General features: G+C 37.9%; 2 protein-coding genes across 2 annotated transcripts in view; both read left to right on the top strand.

Annotated features, from left to right (window-relative positions):
- The window catches only part of LOC134792770 (polycomb group protein Pc), a 30,493-nt gene extending 16,053 nt beyond the window's left edge, over window positions 1–14,440 (top strand). The window contains exon 2 of the mRNA XM_063764103.1: window positions 13,204–14,440. Coding sequence (XP_063620173.1) covers window positions 13,204–13,941 — 738 coding nt within the window. The 3' untranslated portion in view covers window positions 13,942–14,440. The remainder of the gene's footprint in view (window positions 1–13,203) is intronic.
- Window positions 14,441–18,516: 4,076 nt separating this feature from the next.
- LOC134792768 (uncharacterized) lies at window positions 18,517–19,852 on the top strand. Its single transcript, XM_063764097.1, has 2 exons — window positions 18,517–18,999; window positions 19,323–19,852. The coding sequence occupies exons 1-2, from the start codon at window positions 18,673–18,675 to the stop codon at window positions 19,830–19,832; spliced, it is 837 nt and encodes a 278-aa protein (XP_063620167.1). The 5' UTR covers window positions 18,517–18,672; the 3' UTR covers window positions 19,833–19,852.
- The last annotated feature ends 1,971 nt before the right edge of the window (window positions 19,853–21,823 follow it).

Raw genomic sequence — 21,823 nt, forward strand, 5'->3', positions numbered from 1 at the left:
ATAGTATAAGTAAGGTACTAGATTGAAAAGCTTGATTATATCACTATTGTATACAATACTTTTTCTACGAATTTAGGATTTATTTCATTTGAATGACAGAATTTCTTTCATATGTGCTCAGAAAAATTGATTGTGTGTCACATTAAAAGTAAAAATATTCAATTTTGTGATTTTATATGAAAAAGTCAGAAAATACATTTTCACCTCTAAATCGGTATTGTTTTTTGCTTAAACTGTCTGTCAGTGTCGTTTTCTAATAGATAAAATTTAAATCTTGAGAGCTCATTGCAATCAATCGTGAAAATGAAATAAAACTTTATTTTCAAGAGATTGGCTAGTATACACATAAATCAGTCGATATCAAAAGTTTCTATTTGCATTACAGAACAAGTCGCAATATTTTTTTAATCTCACATATATAAGGTATTATTATTTGTAGTCAACTATGTAACTTACTTCAGGAACATAGTTTTTTAGGCGGCTAAACTTAAAACTTCTCTATCGTAAAGTTGCTAATTTCACAACATTATTTTCAAAAAATCATATCTCTGTAACTACGCAACCTAGAAGGTTGATCTTTTGTGTTATCGATAGCTTATTTATTGTAGATTACTGGGGTATGCATAACTCCATACCCGCCATAAGGTACCTTTGACCGTGGGACGTCACATATTTCATTTTATACCAATACCTTTACATCTCCGGTCTCGATATTGCGGCCGGACGGCCCGAGGGTGGTGGGGGGTGGGGGGAGATTAATAGCCTGCCCCCGGGCACAGTACACTAAGAACAGTAGTGAATCTAAGGCCGCTCGGCAAGTTATTTGCCTACTCTTGCGTTGGCGCTTAGGGTTGTCGCTTTTATTTTTAGTTAAATATATTTGCGTATTATGAGTAGCACTACGTTTCTATTTATTATAATATAATGAAATGTTCTATCAATTCATAAATGAAGTATAAATAAAACGCTTTTTAAATATTAACATTAGGAAATGGCAGTTATTAAAAAAATTATAAATTCGATACAGAAAAATATTCCTCCGGTTTCTGCATGTTCGGAACGCTTTATTGTTAGCGGTTAAAGTGAATTCTCATCCTTACGTATAACTTTAATAGTAAAAAGGTTTTAGGGAAGCATGGGCAAGTAGGTATTATGAAGAATGACAAGTCCGGGTTTGAGGAGTCGTTATTGAGACACTATATTTTTTTTCTACTGTACGACTGTAATTTTTGAATTAAGATTTCTTATACCAAACTGCAAATGGGTATTTTTAATGTACGGGCTCCCAACTCAACTATAATATTCATTTCGATACAGTTTAGTCAACTATAATGAAAATGACCAATCACAGCTCGCCGCGGTGAAGAGGACGAAACAAAACCATAGCTCAAATTAATTATTTATTTTAGGTTGTATAGTAGAAACAATTGGTTCATAAATCAGAAACGCGCATGTGATACCCTTAATATAGCAACATCCATAGACTACGAAAACCACTTAGTGTTGCTTGTTAGTCTCCATAGGCTACGGTGGCCAAAATCGAGAAAACAACTTTTTTGTTGATTCGTAGAAAAAGTATTGTATACAATAGTGATATAATCAAGCTTTTCAATCTAGTACCTTACTTATACTATTGCCTCTGTTCATAGTCATGATCAAAAAAATTAAGGCGTACCGTCAGAGCAGACAAATGCGAGCGGGCGGGTAGCGTACTCGAATGCGCGCGATCACAGTCGCGGTACGGCCCACACTGCCGCCACCGTATTCCCCCGTATATTATGCTAATGTGTGCGTGGCAGCGCGTGCGTACACGGCGCCCGGCGCGCACGCACACATTCAAGCCGGCAGCGGCACATTTCTATGAAGATTCACTACTGTTCTTATACTGTGCCCCGGGACCACTGAGCTTGGCGGCTGTCAAATGCTCCACTTTACCGAGTTTACCTTAGAGTTACGCTTAGTTAAATACATGTAATAGCGTTTGTGGATTCTACTAGGTACCTATATTATAAACTAGGTAGGTATGAGAAACAGGTGATTCACAGTTTTAATATTGCAAACAAAATTAAATATGAATTTGTTTTAAAACATCATTTTCATTAGGTATCCCTCTGGCCTTTTCAGGTGATTTTTAGGGTTCCGTACCCAAAGGGTAAAACGGGACCCTATTACTAAGACTTCGCTGTCCGTCCGTCCGTCTGTCTGTCACCAGGCTGTATCTCACGAACCGTGATAGCTAGACAGTTGAAATTTTCACAGATGATGTATTTTTGTTGCCGCTATAACAACAAATACTAAAAACAGAATAAAATAAAGATTTAAATGGGGCTCCCATACAACAAACGTGATTTTTGACCAAAGTTAGCAACGTCGGGAGTGGTCAGTACTTGGATGGGTGACCGTTTTTTTTTTTGCTTTTTTTTTCGGTTTTTTTTGCATTATGGTACGGAACCCTTCATGCGCGAGTCCGTCTCGCACTTGCCCGGTTTTTATAATCTGGGTTGGCTACTATTATTTCATTTCAGCACTAAATATTTGATAGAATATCAAGTATATAAGTATAAGTTTTGAATTGGGTCTCGAATATCCCTATAATTGATTGTACCTACTTCGTAACGGGAAATTACATTGTAAAGTAACAAAAAAGTAGACTAAAAGCATTGAATTTTAGGTGTTTTTTATCCATTTAGGTTGTTGTGTATCATAGTCATTAAGTATTAGGTAGGTAGGTAATTTACTGGGAAGTACTTAAATTAGGTCAAGCTCTCAGTAAGTATACTCTATCTTAAAACCACTTTATGTAAGAACCTGTAAGATATCTACTATTTATGTTTCATACTTAAGGCACACCGCCTTAACAAAATTTATGAGCAATTTTACTCGGTCTAAACTAGCAGGCATTTTATTCTGCATTCCGCTCCGCTATTTATTAGTCTCGTTTCGTTGTATTTATTCCAAGTTGATCTCTCACAAATTCTATAAAATCATACAGCAATTCAAAATCGAATTAATTCATTAGCACAAATTAGGTTGTTTTGTACCTAGGGGCTGTCCATAAATTACGTCATCGATTTTTGGCGATTTTTGACCCCCCCCCCCCCTAAAATCATCCAAAAATCATGCTTCGAATGACCCCGTTTCTTCCTACGTCATGCTCCCATCATCCGATGTCCAGACCCCCCCCCCCCTAAATTGAACGGACGTAATTTATGAATAGCCCCCTAATTGTATTTTCCTACTTAGTACCTAAGTGCCTTCTATCTATCAGTTTCCTGACCCATCCTTAATATTACTCTGGCAATCTTCCGAGCCTAACAGCAACTGCTTTTCAATCGGATTTCGACCGTATGAGCAAGACATAGAGTATCTTCTCAAAACTACTAGTAACTCATAGCGTAACTTCGGAAAGCGTGACGCTGACTGTCCTATCCATTAACGTCCTTTGAGGAATGCGTCTCTTTATCTTCTAAAGACTCTAAAGCTATTGAATAAGTGAACTTTCGTAGATATTTCAAGGACTCACCACTTTGCTTTTTATATTTTGTCTCCAACAGCACAAAACATATCTTTTAATTAATCTGCACAATTAATAGGGGATTGGAGCAAAAATCATAAAAATACACACAATAAAACGAAGTCATATTCTTCTGCACATTTAACTATTTTGAATAAATATAAAAAGAGTAGGAGAGTTGACTCCTCCGAGTGCCGTGACGTTTCAAGATCATACAAACTTCGTGACGAATCGTTATTTAGTCTTGACTTACACTATTGCTATTCCCATCCCCTATTCTTCACTTGCACAGACTTAAAAGCAAAAAACAATTATAACGCCCGCGATAAACGCTCAAGCTCATGTCGATATATTTTCTAAAAATGACTGTCATTTTAACTCCGACAAAATTTGATTTCAGAACACTTCGTAAATTGCTCTCCCGGCAAGCTATAACGAGCTCAATCCCCAATGCCCCAGGGTGTAAATTTGAATGTAATCCGATTGTAGCATTTAATTTCGCGACCCTCCGCGTTAAAAGGGTGGGTAGAGGGTGAGGCCCACAATTGGCGTGCCTAATAAGCTGCCGTGATTAATTTTTCAATGGAACTTTATGAAAAATGGCACTTCGCGTGTCTTACTTTCGGAACCTCTAATCTTTCTTGATTGTTTTGTTACAATTACAACTGTATCTTGTCTGAATAAAGTCCGGATTTGTAGAAAAGCAAAGAAGGTTACGAGTTTCTGTAGATTGTTCGAGGACTTGTTGATTGGGTGTGGCGACTGACAATTCAATTCTTGGCTACGGAAAGGGTTTTGATTGATGCCCGCTTCAGATTTGAGGCCCGATTTCACCGCTAATTGAACGAGAAATTGTCGCGAGTCTTTTATAAAATCTGTCTCTTCATTTTTCAAGTAAGATTAATGAGGGAGATTGCATGAGAAAAGTATTTTGTTTATCATTTCATACAGTTTAAGGTACTTACGTCAGTATAAACAGGTGCGAGATTTATTTATCAAATGAAAATTTGGTATGACGGTATGTTCTTAAGTTAGATCGTTTCCACAGCAACAAAAGCTGCAGCAAAAGATCTACTTATGTCTTATAATCAAATCGTTTAGAAACTATTAGCACACGTAGATAGATTATTTCTGTCGTCATGGAGCCCGGATGCCTTTATAAAGGACAAATTCCCACTTTTATTTTTTAACTTTCATTAAACAGGACATGCTTCCAAATTTGAAAATATAAAACTTCTGGGGTTCAGGCGGAATTGAAAATTATCATAAGAGGTACTTAATTGTGAAGTGAACATTTTATTTTGTAATGCAAATAGAGAGGCCCCAGGGATTCTTTAAAATTCTGACAAGGAAAGAAACGTCATTAAAAAATAATCGACTATAGTTTGCCCTTCTCGTTATCTCAATATATCTTGTAAGACAAACATTAACCCTACCAACGCTACAGAAGGGGCACATCAGTTAACCCCACTCGCGCTCCCGAGACAGGCAAAAGTCGCGGGATGCGGGCGATCTGTGCGCTCGTTAATATTGAGATTTAGCCTATTAAAATACTCGCTCCAATGGTTATTTATCGTGTATCGTTTATGTTTAAAATATGCAACCACTTGACGGGTCTTGTTAAAAAGTTTCTACGATTTAAGTTAGTTATCGGTTCACCATTCTAGATAGTATTAGGTAGGTAGACTACCTAGCACAACCTAGCTTCTCTTGCACACTATATCGCGTAGGTGTAGGTAGATATGTATCGATCGTATTAAAACCAACGCGTACCTATTATGGAGGAGGGACACCAAAATCTTAAGAATCGAACGACTCTAGGTATATCACTTTTTAAATACCTATTATATATCTCCCGTGTGAGACTCGAACATATTAAAATTATTTGATAATCGTTACTCATATATTGTATAAGTTGAATAAAGGCGCACTCGATCAGCAGAGACGGTGCAGTCGATGCTCCAGTCGAAGACCCTCGATATGGATATTCGTTTTTATCCCTCGTCTTGTCGAGCGTTTATACGACTACCCGAGTAACTCGTGAAATAATTTTAATATGACCCCGAAGAAAGGCGGATCCATGGTCTAGAAATGCCCCTACCGGCGCTGTACCTAAGACTTAAAAGTAAGAAACCACTCAAACTGTAATCACATAGCAATCTTATAACGTTGCGTGTAATCTGCTTCTCTAACGTAGGGTTTATGTCAGGCGCTGCAATTAACTAATAGGGGTATTACTGCAATGTTCTGCCGCCAGAGAGCAGCACAAGCAAATATTGTAACCCATATAGAGCAACTTTTATAAGATAACATACTTTGTCTCAAACAGTGTTTTGAGAAGTTCTCACTATAACTTTGATGCATCAAAGCCGTTTGCTTACAGAGGCCTACCGCGAAACGAAAAAATCGACATTTCGTTATCTGCCTCTTTATCGCACGAATTTGCAAGAGTTATAGAGGCGGATAGCGAAATTTCCATTTTCGTGTTTCTCGGTAGGCCCTCAGTATGTAGTATGTACTAGCCTAGTGGCGGCTCCCTACGCATAGAGTTTTGCGTAGGTAATATCCCCTATTGGCATGGCATCACAGTACAATCCTACATACCTACATACTACACATATACCTACGGCAATTGACACATAAAGTAATTATTTATAAAGTAAGAAGTTATTACATACAAGAGCGCAACTAGATGGAGCTAGGGGGCTACACGTGGCTAATAGAACCTTTGAACTTATTAATAAAACGCTTGTACGGTCATTTTTGTGGCTTCCGTATCGGGACAAGCGAAGCAGCTTATATGTATTATGTAGCTATTGTAGCTCACTTCACTTGTAGGACCTGCCTAAGTTATTTATTTGTTCGATTTTAAGATAGCTTTAAATCTTTAGAAACGATATTTTTGAATAATACCTACCAGTGGTTTGACAAGGCGTCACGAACGCGAACTGCACGAACATCTAAATTCGAAAAATATATATTTGTCTCTATCGCTCAATAAAATTATCTATGCAAAAGGCAAAGAGATGAAGATTTAAAATAGACTTAGGTACTTAATTTCGAATTTCCCGGTAGACACGGTATCTACTGAATTCCACCGGGAACTGCAGCTATGATGTATGCGATGGCAGTCCGTCCAAGTCCCGAGTTCCTTTAAATAAAAACCGGGGAAGTGCGAGTCGGACTCGCGCACCGAGGGTTCCGTACCATAATGCAAAAAAAAACGGAAAAAAATGCAAATAAAAACGGTCACCCATCCAAGTACTGACCACGCCCGACGTTGCTTAACTTTGGTCAAAAATCACGTTTGTTGTTGGGAGCCCCATAAAAATCTTTATTTTATTCTGTTTTTAGTATTTGTTGTTATAGCGGCAACAGAAATACATCATTTGTGAAAATTTTAACTGTCTAGCTATCACGGTTCGTGAGATACAGCCTGGTGACAGACATACGGACGGACGGACGGACAGCGAAGTCTTAGTAATAGGGTCCCGTTTTACCCTTTGGGTACGGAACCCTAAAAAACAAATTAAAATCGAATTTTGAACTATAATGGAAGAAAAGAAGGTTCCAAATACAAAACTGCATAAATTACTTACTCTGGGTCTTAGGAGGCTAAGCCAACTCTGCAACAACTTTGAGTTTACAACGTGTGGAGGTGCCATTATATGTACTTATATATGTATACTTTACTTATCATATTTGCATAGTAGTCTGAGGTTTATCGTTTCTCAACTATACCTACTCTGTCCCTGTTTAGTCTGCATGTGTAAGAGTAAGTTTTGTCCGACTCCCGCTCGTAAAAATTGAAGAGAACTAGCCAGACAAGAAAGTCACTGTGAATGGAAGGAAAAGGTGTAGGATCCTACTAGGATATTGTTTCAAGACTATGTACTTTTTCTACATCTAATAGTCAGGTTCCTTACCTTGTTTATTGCCAAGAGTCACTTCGGGCAGTGTAGATCCTAAAATCTGCATGAAGGGAGCAGCCTTCTGCCATACCGCGAACATTCGAAATTTCTTTATCTGTTTCTCTATTGCTCTCGCTTAGCTGCAATTTTGCCGTTCAGAGTAGGCAGGTATCTAGTGTGTTCAACTCATGGGAATACCTACCTACCTACCTGATAAGATAACTATGCAGTGGCGCTGTCCGCGCGGTAGAGGTCATCCGTTTTACAAAGAACATTAGAAAGCTATTACGCTAAAGGTAAAAACTACCGTTTATAATAGGTTTGATATATACATATGGTATACCTTAGGTACATATGAATTTAGCCTTTGTACTAAGACTCTTGACTCGACATTTCAGAAAATCATGAAGGGGGATTGTTGAATGCAGCAATTCTTAACCTTTCAACGCTCACGGCTGTCTTAACCCATGACCAAGCTCTAATATCTATTAGGTACACACGAGAATTTGGGAGCCCCAAAATTAAATATACTTAGGCCCTGGCAGACAGATCGGTCCAACACCGTTCAAGTAGGTAGGTAAGACGTTGTAATCAATAATCCCTCGATGCTTCCATATCCTCCCATTAACTGCCAGTGCATGCCATCAGCATAAACGTCAATTAAGCCCTAGGTATTATCTCATCGACCGCATTGCGGCTGACTTTAATTACTCGCACTAATTACTACGCGTTCCGATCCGTCCTAATTGGCGTCGTCCGACCAGACGCGGTCCGCCCATGGCGCGATTACTACCATCAAATCTACCATCTTAGCCACACCCACCAAACAAACAAAACTCAACCTTAACGACTTACACACAAGGGCTATAGTATTGGCATTAGTAACGTGGTAGGTCGAGCCGGACGTGCGCGGGGGTGGGGTGCGACGCGGAGGAGGCGGGGCCCTCCCTTCGCCCCGCCCGGGCCGTCTCTCGGCCAATAGCGGCGCGCCAGCCGAACGAGTTCACCTTGCCCATACGTCCCGGTGGGTCCTTTTATTTTTTGAAGGATTGCATTCGTTTATGGTTTTGAGTTGCTGCGGCGAATACCTGATGTCTTTTGTTTGGGTTTATTGGTCTGACCAGGTAAAGAATTTGAATTGTCTTTTTACTTAAGTTTTTTACCTGTTTCTTGACATTATTTATCTAAGGTACCTAATCATAAATTAGTTTAAAAGCAATCATGAATACATGCCTACAATAAAATCATTAGGTACCTATATACTGCTTTTGTCAAAACAAAGTTTTACCATTCCGGTTTCATGCTAATTTGAGTTAAGCAGCTAAAGTGTGCGTTCATTAAAGGCTACCTAAACGAATTTCAACAAAAAATTTGACTGAAGACGTTTATGAATAACGCCATAAGTAGGGTTACCAGATGACAGGAATTTTCCTGACATGTCAGGAATTTTGGCCTTTTGTCAGGAATGGGGACGGAACACGAAAATGTCAGGAATTTTTTGAATTGATAGACTTTTTTATAAAGTACCTTTTTATTTACTTAAATTAATACAGGTAATAAATTTAATAAAACTTAAATTAATAAAACGCGGCTATCGGCTCAAAATATGAATGTCAGGAAAAATATTCGGAAATCAGGAATTTTGTCAGGAAATTCTAAATTTGTATCTGGTAACCCTAGCCATAAGTGATTATACTGATTATACGTAGTGGTTAAGGCGAGGAACTTTCGTCTTAATCGTTTGAGATACCTACCCTAGATACCTACCTAGGTACGTATTTAATACGAATGTTATATTTCAGACTTTAATCTCTATGTCCCTCGGGTACCGGGTACCTAATCGATAGAAATAAATCCTTTATTTTACTGTTTACATAAAAATAAAATTATTTTTATTCGATCGTAAAAGATATGGGTATTATTGGGTATACTCAGGACGTTTCACTCCCGGACATTTGAATGGCGGACATGGCGTTTGAAGATGCTCGCCTTTAGTAGTACATATTCCTAGTACCTATATATTTAGGTAGGTAGATAGGTAGTCAATGAGGTAAATTGTAAAGTCGTTCAAGGTTCAGGTTATTCAAATCGTATTGATTTCTTGGTATTTAAGGTTAGGTATAGGTATAGTTTTCGTATAAGCCATTTCTTTTCAATAGGTACTATAACATAGATACAGACTTAGGAATAGGTCTTTATGCAATTTTGTGCAAGTCATAGTACTGCTAAAGTTCATTCCCATAGATCTAGAGTTTAAACCGGTTATATGATTCCTATTATGAATTCAGGTAGAGATTTATAGGAAGAACTAGTTATTTGTAGGTAGGTACTCACTAGTGGTATGTATATAAAAATTATGAAATACCAATATGTAAATAGAAAACGGTTCAATTTGTCCTTGTTAGTTATTAATTTCTCCTGCACCAACATATATCTCTGTTTTACCTGATGGTTGACTGGTAGAGAATGCCTTTTGGCATTACGTCCGCCATTTGTACATTATTCTTTATTTATACAGTAAAGTTTAAATAAATAAAAATAAAATAAATAAAAACCGAACGCCCGTACAAAGTCACATCGCGCGTACCGCGTTCCTACTCACCCTCCGTCACTAAAACCAATAAGAGGCGAGGGTTCCCAAGATCCCGCCCAGTACCGAAATGGCCTATGTACATAACGACCAATAGAATTGAAGCCTTATGTAACAAAGTTTAGAGTTGGTTTTTCTATGTGTTAGCAATGGAATTGAGAGTAAAAGGTAATAAAATGTAGGGTTTTATTTTTGGTTCCGTGTCGCGTTCGACTAATTGCGAAGTCCACAGATGGTCGATACTGTTAATATTTCGACAGGAATTTTATTGATACGTACTTTATTAAATTCTCTTTCATATTGTTTACCGCAGTACACAGATCACCGTACTAATAAAGGTAAGAGCGTGTGTATAGGTACTAATGACATTAGTATCTCATTGACATGACCTATTGACTATTTAACTTTACTTATTGTACCTACCTATCTACTACTACTTCTACCTAGCATGTAGCTCAATTAGTAGATAGGTATTAGGTAACTACCTAATTGAAAAAACTTAATGTCCTAGTTATAGGACATTAGGTTTTTGAAAAATTAGTTGCTTTTCAAGAAAGCCTTATGTCCTATAATTAAGTAGTTGCCTTATAGCAGGGGTGCGAAACTCCTGACTTCGGCCAAACTCGGCTCCGCTCGGCTCAGCATTGCTCCGAGCAATTATTAGGGTTAACACAACTTGACGTCCCTTTGCGTGCACGACCACAGATAAGATAATGGCTTCAATTTTGTCAACCCTAAAAAGCCGAAAGGGATATAGTGCCATATATTAGAAAGGGACAGCATGATTCGACCCTGAACCGCTGTCAAACTTCGGTTTTGTAGGAAGTTTCCTTTCTGTACGGCAGTACTCAGGGGCGTATTTACCCTAGGGCCATCCGGGCCATGGCCCGGGGCGCCAACCTCCAAGGGCGGCATATGCCAACCCCCAGGGGCGGCATGCCGCCCCTGGCGGATTGCATTTTGTTTTTCTTCCTTAACTTCTGGGGCGACGAAACGTATTGGCCCTGGGCGCCAAATTTCAAAATACGCCCCTGGCAGTACTATTATTTATTCTGTGCTTAGGTATAGGTACCTTCTACAGCAACAACCATTTGAACTATCATATCATGACATTATAATAGTTTTACATATGTCCTTCATAAAGTACCTACATAATAATGTGACGATGTCAGATTATAATATGATGGGATGTGATAAATAAGTAGAGTCTGGCTAGCCAAAAATTGTTGACGGATATTTCGTTCTTGTATCACCAATTGTCTATGATTTAAAAAAAGCTAAAAGTCAGTTGTCAATTTATGTAATTCATTCAAATTGTTTGCGGTTTATAAGGGGTTTATTTTAAATAATATTAATAATATCTATACTGAGTGAGGTTCGCAAACTATTATTTAAGCTCGTGAATAATTACGACAATGTACGAAGTCGACGTGTAGCGTTGTATAACTTGTATAACAAAAAACTGCAATGTTTACAACTCCTAAACAAATGTAAACAAATTAGGAGGTTGGTGCTCCATAAATATTTTGATACTTAGCATTTAGCATATTTGGCGTAGTACTTACGTATTTTTTTTTGGTGATGGATTAATATTACGGTATTATCGAGCTAGGTCTTATTTACACTACATTTCATTTTTCGCCTTTTTACAATGGTAGGTATATGGTGAGAAAGTGTTAACATATGTGTTTATTGTTGACTGTACTTTACATAGTGGTAGAAATTACGTGAGCTGACTTTGAGTGCACGTCAACGTATATTTAACTTATATCCTTATGTACCTTACGTGTGCACAGAAAATCAAAAATATTTTCTAGTATCAAAACTATAATTCCTACTACACAAAATGTGACCAGCCCAAGATTTTTTGAATTTCCCGCCAAACATTTGTGTAATATTTCAGTAGCCAGACTCTATACAAACAACGTAATTAACATAGTCCGTAAGTTCATGTGTCCTTTATGAGGTACAACAATGTTCAATAATCTTATTAACCTCGTAAGATCCAAGCCAATTTTTGCGCTTTTGAATTTGGAACTTTCTTTTATTACTATAAGAGTTCATAACTCGAATTAAATTTGTACTTGTACAAGTACTTGGGGACTTATATTGCATTGCATGTCCTTTATGTAGTACAACAATAACCTTATTAATCTCTCGTATAGCATGACAGGTTTGCATGGGTATTCAATAAAGCCTGTTATTATATTTTTTTACCGAACGATCGCGTAAGAAACCAGTATAAGTCACTGTTCTTGTTAACGGAGTTTCTGTATGTCCTCTGTCACTCCAATAAGGTAAGATAGAGACGGAAATATAAAAAATCGAAGCTAGCGGTAGACCCCGGATACTTTCACTGGTTTTGCTTGTTTTATACTCGGTAAGTGTTGACAATAGCCGACTGCACGAGGGTTCTCGGTTCGATTCCCGGGGAGATAGTCGCCAGCTGGCCCGGCAGGTGCGCTGTCTTTTGGCAATTATTTTTTAATACTTTAGGGCCCCGTGTACTTTTTTGAAAACGGAACTGTTTTTGTTTACTTTACAGGGATAGTGAGGTAGATAAGCATACCTACTATTATTATGTTATAATAGGTATTTAATGTTGCGTTAAAAACCAGCCATGGAATAAATAAATAGGTGTATCAAAATAGTACACATATTTATTTAAATACGGCATGCCGCAACGCAAAGTAATTTAATAATGAATCAGTAACTTAATTGAAGTAGATATCATTATCTGGGTATGCATTTAGTCAAAACTAATAATTATTTTCCGCGTATTATCTTAATCATCTAATTTCGTGCAACGACTAATTCTTAAAAAAAAAATAAGATAAGAGCCGACAGTAGTGAACATGCAAGTTTAACGAGCCACAATAATGACTGAACCCGCGCTCTCACGCGAGTGAACAGTCGTTAGGGCTCCTGTAGGTAGCCTGCAATTCCCGCAATAAGCCTTATCGTCTAGGTACAATCAACACGTACTTATCATTACGGTGCTAACCTGCCATCTACATCACAGAACTTGCAACCCTAAACAGTGCAACCTAAGATAAAAATTCGCAAACACTAATTAAGCCCGTTAAGTTTTTGAATTGTATTAAACACTTTGTGCCAACCCTCCCCGACGCCAGTCGCGGCACGAACGCCTTCCGAGCATGGCTTAACGTACCGGTCTCTTGTTACAGGGCAAGGTGGAATACTACGTGAAATGGAAAGGCTGGAAACCGAAGCACAACACCTGGGAGCCGGAGGAGAACATTTTAGATCCAAGGCTGATCCAAAGCTTCGAGAGGGGAGAGGATTCAAAGAGGCCAGGGAGGGAGAGGAAACGCGAGCGCGAACACTCACCCGAGAGAGCCCGAAGCGGGTCCGACGAGAGGGGACCGCTGCCTGGCAAGCGCAAGGCTCAGGTCCTATCGCAAGAGTCGGGAAAGATTGGAGTGACTATCACTATGAGCCCACAAAGGAATCGCGCGCCACCGCCAGTGCAGCCTCCGCCAGCCGCGCCGGCCGGAGGCGCTGCCGCCCCCGCTTCACCCGCTGCCGAAGCGGCCGCCCCCAAAACAGGCCAGCGACGAGTACCCCATTCACCCGAAGAAGCCGACGCTCACACGCCTCCTGAACGCGAAAGGCGCACACAGACGCAGCCTGAGGCGAAAGCCCCCGCCGAGCCTAAAGGCGCACGACCACCTCCTCCCGCACCTCAAGAAGACGAGGATTCCTGGAGCGAACCTCCTGTGGTTGCAGCACCGGCCCCCCAGCCGCGCCGCGGCGCGGCCTTTTGGTTGGCGCGATCTCCTGTAGCAGACCAGATCTTCATCACCGACGTCACGGTCAACCTTCAAACCGTCACGATCCGCGAGTGCCGCACGGAGCGCGGGTTTTTTCGTGCCCGAGAATCTCGCCCCCTCGACGTCACGTAGACTATCCTGTATTAATTTATTAGTGATGGACAATGTACAGTAGCTAGTTATTTAGTGAATACAACCGGAATCTCGGCTCCCGTAGACCGTACAACCGTCTAATGTCAAGCTAGGTTTATCTTGATGCGTCAAAATATGACGCGCTTGTTAGTCACAGGACTCACAGGAAAAGTACGGAGTACGTAGACTGTCCCCAAAGTTTATTAAGCCTAATGCTGGACAAAGTGATTGTCAATTGTTAACTATACTTAGATTATTTAGTTGTTATTCAATTGGTTCGGCTGTGGGCATTATAAAGGACGTTAAATACAAATGTGAGGACGATTGTTTGAAAATGTATGCAATAATAAATTTATTTAATATAAATTTGATAACGAGCCTTTATAAATCCCAATTTAATAAACCCAATTAGTAAAATCAAATATCTGTTTGTATGATAAATGTACAAATGTCAGGACCTGCAACTGAATGCCAAGTGACTACGTGGTACCTATAATTATCGTGATTTGTCTGTTTGTAACCGTAAGCACGCTTATAAAATGTATCACATACTTAACCTACATTTTATGATTCCCAGTGATTTTAAAATCATTTAATTCATATTATGAGCATGACAACTATTTGTATATCAGCTGGCACGTGTACATGTGTACTGAGACTGACTGAAGTAGCATAACAAATGCGAACGTTTTCGAAAAATACCATGTGAACCGACTCTTCACTGCATCTGTATTTAGGTATAATTTCTTCATGACTTTTGTCCTAAATTTAGGACATCGGGCTTAGTACGTGAAAAAACATGACAAATGTTCTGCAAATAGCTGCTCATGTATTTTAAATATTTATTTAGACTGAAAAGAAACATGCAAAAGATTATGTTAAATTAGTATGTCACTTTGTAACAAATTTATTCAACGACGAATTAATTTAGTTGTTTTATTTTAATAATTGTTGTTGTTATTTATGTAGTCTTGATTTAATTGAATGGTTAGTATAAGTTATTTATGCAATTCTTTGAATTCTCAACACTGCCGTGGAGCAAGTTTAAGGTTCCGACACACAGGCGCGTTTTCCGGGCGGGGCGTACGTGAGCGCGGCGTGAGCGTTTTATATGTAAAAGCGGCGCGCCCCGCTCACGCGCCGCCCGCAAAACGCGCCTGTGTGACGGAGCCTTTAGTTTTAATACTTTTAATTGATCTAATCATTGAAGAATATACTAGTTGAAAGAAATGTAATTTAATCAGGTTCGTATAACACTATCGATACAAAATATATACTTATATTTCTTCAAACATATTAAAAGGAACACTGAAAAAGTGTAATTAGTGGCTGTTTATATATATGATAGATTACATTATGATACCTACGCATTTATTTCTTTTAAAAATGTCAAGGAGTCTTTAGATTCATAATACACTTTTAAGGCCAGTGCGCACCAGTTGCGTAGTGCTCCTACAATTTTAGAAGCCGAGGGCCTACCGAGAATACCGAAGTTCGCAATTTGCGGGCATCTTCCTCTTTTACTCCAATTAAGGCGTAATTAGAGTGTCAGAGAAAGAAGCCCGCAATTTGCGAACTTTGGTGTTCACAGTAGGCCCTCTGTCCTGTGTGTAGTCGTCGTGGCTGCATAGACATGCGGTGTGACCTGGCCATAGTCATTATTGGATGGTAACAACACCTTTGGTGGTTTACATGGCTATAACCGCGAAAATCGAAGTTCACAAATTGCGTGCATCTTTCTCTGTCACTCTAATTAAGCCTTCATTGGAGTAAAAGAGAAAGATCTCCGCAATTTGCGAATTTCGGTTTTCGCGGTAGCCCCCCTGAACTGAATGGATTATTTGTTGAACCTATGACATAAATATAATTTTGTTCTGTGGTAGTAAGTTATTTTAGTTATTACATTTTAAGATTGTATAGCATTGAACGCTAGTATTGTGTTCCTTTAAACTTTTATTGTTATTTTGGTTCCTCTTTATATATAAGGAATTGTAATTACCTGTATTCTTGGATGGATTGAGTTGAGTATTGGCTTGACAAGTATTTCGCGGCATTGAGCCTTGTAAATAGTGTAAATATAATATAAACCCTGTTTTATAATGTGATAGTTTCGCATTGTAGTCTGTAAATAAATGAGAATGAATTAGACTACGTTGTATTATTTCCCGCTTGGTTCTGCGTGAAAACATGAAAGACACATTGCGATATAACAAATAGGAAATACGTATTTAATATATTTCTTGTGTTCTATGAGTTCTATGACAGTATATTCTGCCAAAAAAATTAGTACCTACCTACTTCCATTTTTGCATTATATGGGTGAGCGATTTTCTGTGTTTTTCATGATTTTCAAACCCTTCAAACCTTAGAATATAAGGCCTATCGGCATAAATCTAGAACAAAAGGAATCAAATCTATTTTGAAAATAATAGGTACATTTACCCAATCGATATCAACAATTATCAAAATCGATAAATATACCTACCCGTCAACAGTTACCAAGATTTTCAGTAGGTATAAGGTAAACCAGAACTTTGGGAGTATTGTCAAGAGGGCGCTCGTTTTGAATTTTATATAGCAACAATTTGTATAGTGGGGACAATGGAAATTGGCAGATGATTTTTGTTTTATTCCGACAACTTTAATAAGTGCGAAGTTTGATGTTTGGATATTTCTTCGGTTTTTACGCTATAAAATTCGTGAATTTTACGACGTATGACACATAAATCAAAATCATCCAAATCTATTTTCTTTTTTTTGTTGTCTTTTTTTTAGGTTTGGTCGTTTAATTCCGCCCTTACGCCCTTCGCTAGCAATCCGTGATACCGATGCATGCGATACACCTAATACACAAATCAAATTATTACAAGACATCAACCAAATCGTGACGACCTGACTATAGTGACATTTGTCCATAAGTTTGAAACTTACCCGTCAATTCAGGTGGTAATTTCGTTATGTTTTCTAATGGAAGAAATTTCTCTCCCGCACGTTTTTTTTCCAATAAATAACTATATACACTATTTACAACTTTTTCTCTGTAAAATCTAAAACTTTCGGCATGATTATTGCAGTCTAATAATAATTCACACGAAACTAGACAAAGCAATGTTTACATTGTCAATATTGACAACTATCATAAAGGGTAGATGTTGTCTATTATTAAAGTTGTTGCCATTGCTAGAAATTAGTACCAACAAATTTCCGTAACATGGCGCACCCTCAATAGATCCTGGTTCACCTATAATTGTCTAATTATGTTCTGTGTGAAGAACACTGGGTCGTTTAAAAAACAGACTCCAAATGAATAGCAAAAAAAAAGTAAAGGTACCTACAGGTAGGTTTTAGGCTTGTTTTAGGTACCTACAAAACAATTTTGACAGCACAGACTGTGCAAGTGTTATTTAAACGTCATAAGTTCATAGATGGTCTTTTTGTTTGCAATTCATCCCTGAGAAACTGTACTGAACTGTACCCTGTAGTTTTTCTTTACTTTTTTGAATTTTGTATATTAACTGGTTAAAACAATTGCTAGTCTGTCCACCATCCACTATCCACTATGTTTGGAAATATATACTTGGTCAAGCAGATCTTGTCAGTAGAAAAAGGCGGCAAATTCGAAAAATGTAGGCGCGAAGGGATATCGTCCCATAGAAAATTTGAATTTCGCGCCTTCTACTGACAAGATTTGCTTGACCGTCTATAGTCTGTCATACTCAAAAAACTTTGTCAGTAGAAAAGGGCGCGAAATTAAAATTTTCTATGGGACGATAAGCTTACGCCTACTTTTTTTTAAATTTGCCGCTCTTTTCTACTGACGAAAATTGTTTAACAGAGTATAAAATTTATTTAAAACTAGCGCTAAATAAAAGTCCGCTCAGATACCAATAGCAACGGATGTATCTCAATTTTACCTGGTAGTAAGGGCAAGAAGAACAAATATGTATATAGCACATATATGTATAGTATTATATACGGCCCTGTACCGTTACACAAGATATATATAATTTTTAATTTTCTTGTGTAAAAACTGTTTATTGTAGGAAGTTTATTTTGTGATAACTTCGCGCCTACATTTTACTATTATAATTTGCTGCTTTTTTCGCCTGACGGAAATGGCTTGACATTGACAGACTATAAATTTATAACCAACAAATAACTATAGTCGGTCAAACAAGTTTGTCAGTGGAAAAAGGCGCGAAATTCAAATTTTCTATGAGACGATAAGCTTACGCCTACTTTTTTTTAAATTTGCCGCTCTTTTCTACTGACGAAAATTGTTTAACAGAGTATAAAATTTATTTAAAACTAGCGCTAAATAAAAGTCCGCTCAGATACCAATAGCAACGGATGTATCTCAATTTTACCTGGTAGTAAGGGCAAGAAGAACAAATATGTATATAGCACATATATGTATAGTATTATATACGGCCCTGTACCGTTACACAAGATATATATAATTTTTAATTTTCTTGTGTAAAAACTGTTTATTGTAGGAAGTTTATTTTGTGATATCTGAACGTAATCTAAATATGACAACACTGGCTGGATCGGTCTGACAACAAATTTATCGATCGGCGCGTCGACGTTTGACAGTTTGCTCCGGCAACCGAATTATCGAACGACAATCCGCGCAGTCTGCCAAAAAATCCGATGATCTGTCTTCAAATTATTTCCTGAGTAACATTGCAAGTCCAATGTTTACGTTTTGCTGTGCCGACTTGTGAGACGATGGAGTGGTCAAAAGAGAAGACTTTGAAGTTAATCGAGTTGTTGCAAGTTAATGCTAGCCTATGGAACCCTTCTTTGTGTGATACGCGAAGGGATAAACAGAAAAGAAAGGAAGAATTGCGTGGGATTTCCGCAATACTAGGTATTTCTGTGTCGGACAGTACGAAGAAAATACAGCATTTGCGTACGCAATATAACCGGGAAGCCGCTAGGGAGGCCAGGGCTAACGAGGAGGACCCTGAAGACAGATTTTTGAGTAACTGGTACGCGTTTGAATACTTGCACTTCATGAAGGATTCAAGTAAACCTTACAGGATTTTGCAACTGGTTAGTGACTTCAATTTTGGTAACTTTAATAATGGTTGCGCAAAACGATTTCAAGAATTATATTTCAGGTTTGAATGTGACCATAAACTTCTTTTCTATATCAAAAATTCTCATGATTTTTTTTTATAGCAATATAATAATTTTTAAAAACAACTGTCTTTATAAAAAAAACTTGGAATAAATAAAATACAAGCATGTAAGCTTGTTATTTTGATGACTAGATAAGTAGATCATTTTAATCTTTCTGCCCCTGTATCTAAAGTGTGTTATTAGTTATTATCATATGTATGAGTTTACTACGTCTATCATTAATTCAATTTCAGGACACCCATTCAGAAGTCAACAGTAGTCTTCCCTCAAACTCGGATGGCTATATTGAAACACTCCAAAATAAACTAGAAAACCATTCTCCGCCCCACAAAGTTCCACGGACAGACAACTTGCACTTAATCAAACCTGAGCTGGCGTACTCATCTCCGCCGCAGTCAAGAGATGAGTTCTCAGTGTTCGGAGAATACATCGCTAATGAGTTAAGGTCCTTGAAAGGCGAGAAGAACTTACTTGTGCTAAAGAAGAAGATACAGGATGCTATATTTGAAGTTAAAATGGGGATGATCCATGAGCCAAAGACAGAAGAGAGTGCATGCACAGTGTATGTGACCAGTCAACCACAGAATGTTGCACCCATACATAGCAAGCTTTACACTACACCGGTAATGACAACAACGGCCCACATAGACCCGCTCACATCGCAAACACCCACTTCTGGTATCAGTGAGATAATCATTAATGGGGCTTGCCATTATTCCAACTTTAAGGTGGACAGCCAATAGCAGTGTCATCCACTTCCCAATGGGGAAGTGGATAAAAATGAGACTTACACTATTAGGAATTAAGATACTCATTGTTTATAAGGTTAAGGTAAGGCTATTCTGGTTTAGTTTTATTAAGAATTAGAATAAGCTATACATACAGTATTAAAGTTAAGTACTTCTTGGAGGTTTTTGACCACACCAAGCTAGTGCCACTGCTTACTTATGCTGTATACAGGGTGGCCAAAAAATAAGTACATTCCTGTTGCCAGGAAGGTTTTGGGATTCTACTGAGCAACTTTTATTATGGGACCAACCCCGAAATCGCGAAAAATTCAAACATTTTGGCTGGTCCATTTTCTATAGGAGGGTAAAATTATTTTTCGCGATTTCGGGGCTGACCCCATAGTAAAAGTTGCTCAGTATTTTAGTCCCAAAACTCCGGGCAACGTGAATGCACTTAATATTTTTTTGGCCACCGAGTATATAAGTAAATTATTCACAGGTTCAATGATTAAGAATTAAAAGTCATGAGCTATTTCCTATAATGCAAAATTGAATAAAACTCATTTAATATAGCATTGCTAGTTTCTACCAATGTAAGTAACTTGGCCTATTTAATGACTTTGCAAAATTGTATATGCAGCTGATGTGCTCTGGCCTTTAATGAATCCAATAATAAATTGGAGGGAAAGACAAACATACTATGCTAGTAACGATACATAGTATGCTAAGGATTTTTACACATGAGTTGACTGTGTTTGATTTGGTGTAAACATTATAAATTATAGAAGTAAATGTAATGTTTTTTTGTATTAATGGTACAAAGTGTACAAACCTGCTAGGTAATTGAAGAAAAACAATGACATGTATAGTACTGACAGGTGTTTAAAATAACAAAAATTAAAACTATGGCCATAATTATGAATTTACCATCAGTTTTAGGTGTCCGTATTTCTGAGGGCCTACCGCGGAAACCTTAAAATTGCGGGGATCTTTCTTTTTTAGTCCAATAAAGGCGTCGTTAGAGTGACAGAGAAAGATGTCCGCAATTTGCGAACTTCGATATTCGTGGTTATAGCCCTGATAATGTATCTAGCTAGTCATCTTATGTTTATGTAGCACAGGTGTTATGTAGACAGCTGCAGAGAAACCTGACCCACCTGCCTATAAACTTAGCTGACTGTACTTGCCATTAGCATTAAAATGTATTAAATTTTCTAGTAATCCTCTCTGTTAACTTAATATACAATGAATGATACAAAAAGTATCTGTAGCTTTATTTTACTCCCTACACACTATAGCTGAAAAACCTATACTTAATAGATAAAATTTATTGTATTATGTATTATACCTATGATATTATGAGTACAGTCACCTGCAATAATATGTTACTCTTCGAAGGCCGCAAAAATATGTGACACGCTCTTATGGCTCTACAAATAAGATTGTGTCAGATATTTTTGCTGCCTTCGTTGTGTGTGTAACATACTATTGCAGGTGACTGTACATTAGTAACGTGGTAATAGCAATAGCACTGTGTTGTATTTTACCATATTCTTGTAAAAACGTCCACTCAAACGAAACCAGATTAATCCTCCTTTCTACTCAGAAGAAGACGCGAAATTTAGATGTTGTATGCTTGTATGGAAGACTGAAGACCATTGCGCATACATTTATGCCGTCTTTTTCTACTGACGAAATTTGACAGAAATGGTTTGTCAAACTATATCTATAATAATTACAGGTCTGTAGAGGCCTTTTGGTAACTGGCAACTCAACATATTTGTTTTTAATAAGTAACTTCCTTCCGTTGCCCTCTCACTTGATTGGTCGACTCGATATTTGAATCGTTTGTGTTTGACTTGACTTGACTGTCAGTGTCACTCAAATACTGTGTCACTTGTGTCAACTGTCAGTCCAGTCAGTCATAATCAGGTTTTGGTAGAAGTTGGTCGTGCCGTTAGTTGCGCAAAGTTGTTTTGAACTTTGTGATAACAACTAACGGTAAC

This window comes from Cydia splendana, chromosome 8 (assembly GCF_910591565.1).
Source record: "Cydia splendana chromosome 8, ilCydSple1.2, whole genome shotgun sequence".
Classification (NCBI taxonomy): Eukaryota; Metazoa; Arthropoda; class Insecta; order Lepidoptera; family Tortricidae; genus Cydia; species Cydia splendana.

What these genes read in the sequence shown, in the direction of transcription:
- LOC134792768 (XM_063764097.1), top strand. Translation starts at nt 18,673, where the DNA reads ATGGAGTGGTCAAAAGAGAAGACTTTGAAGTTAATCGAGTTGTTGCAA. An exon ending in CTTACAGGATTTTGCAACTG is followed by an intron (nt 19,000 to 19,322) that starts GTTAGTGACTTC and finishes ATTCAATTTCAG; the next exon opens with GACACCCATTCAGAAGTCAA.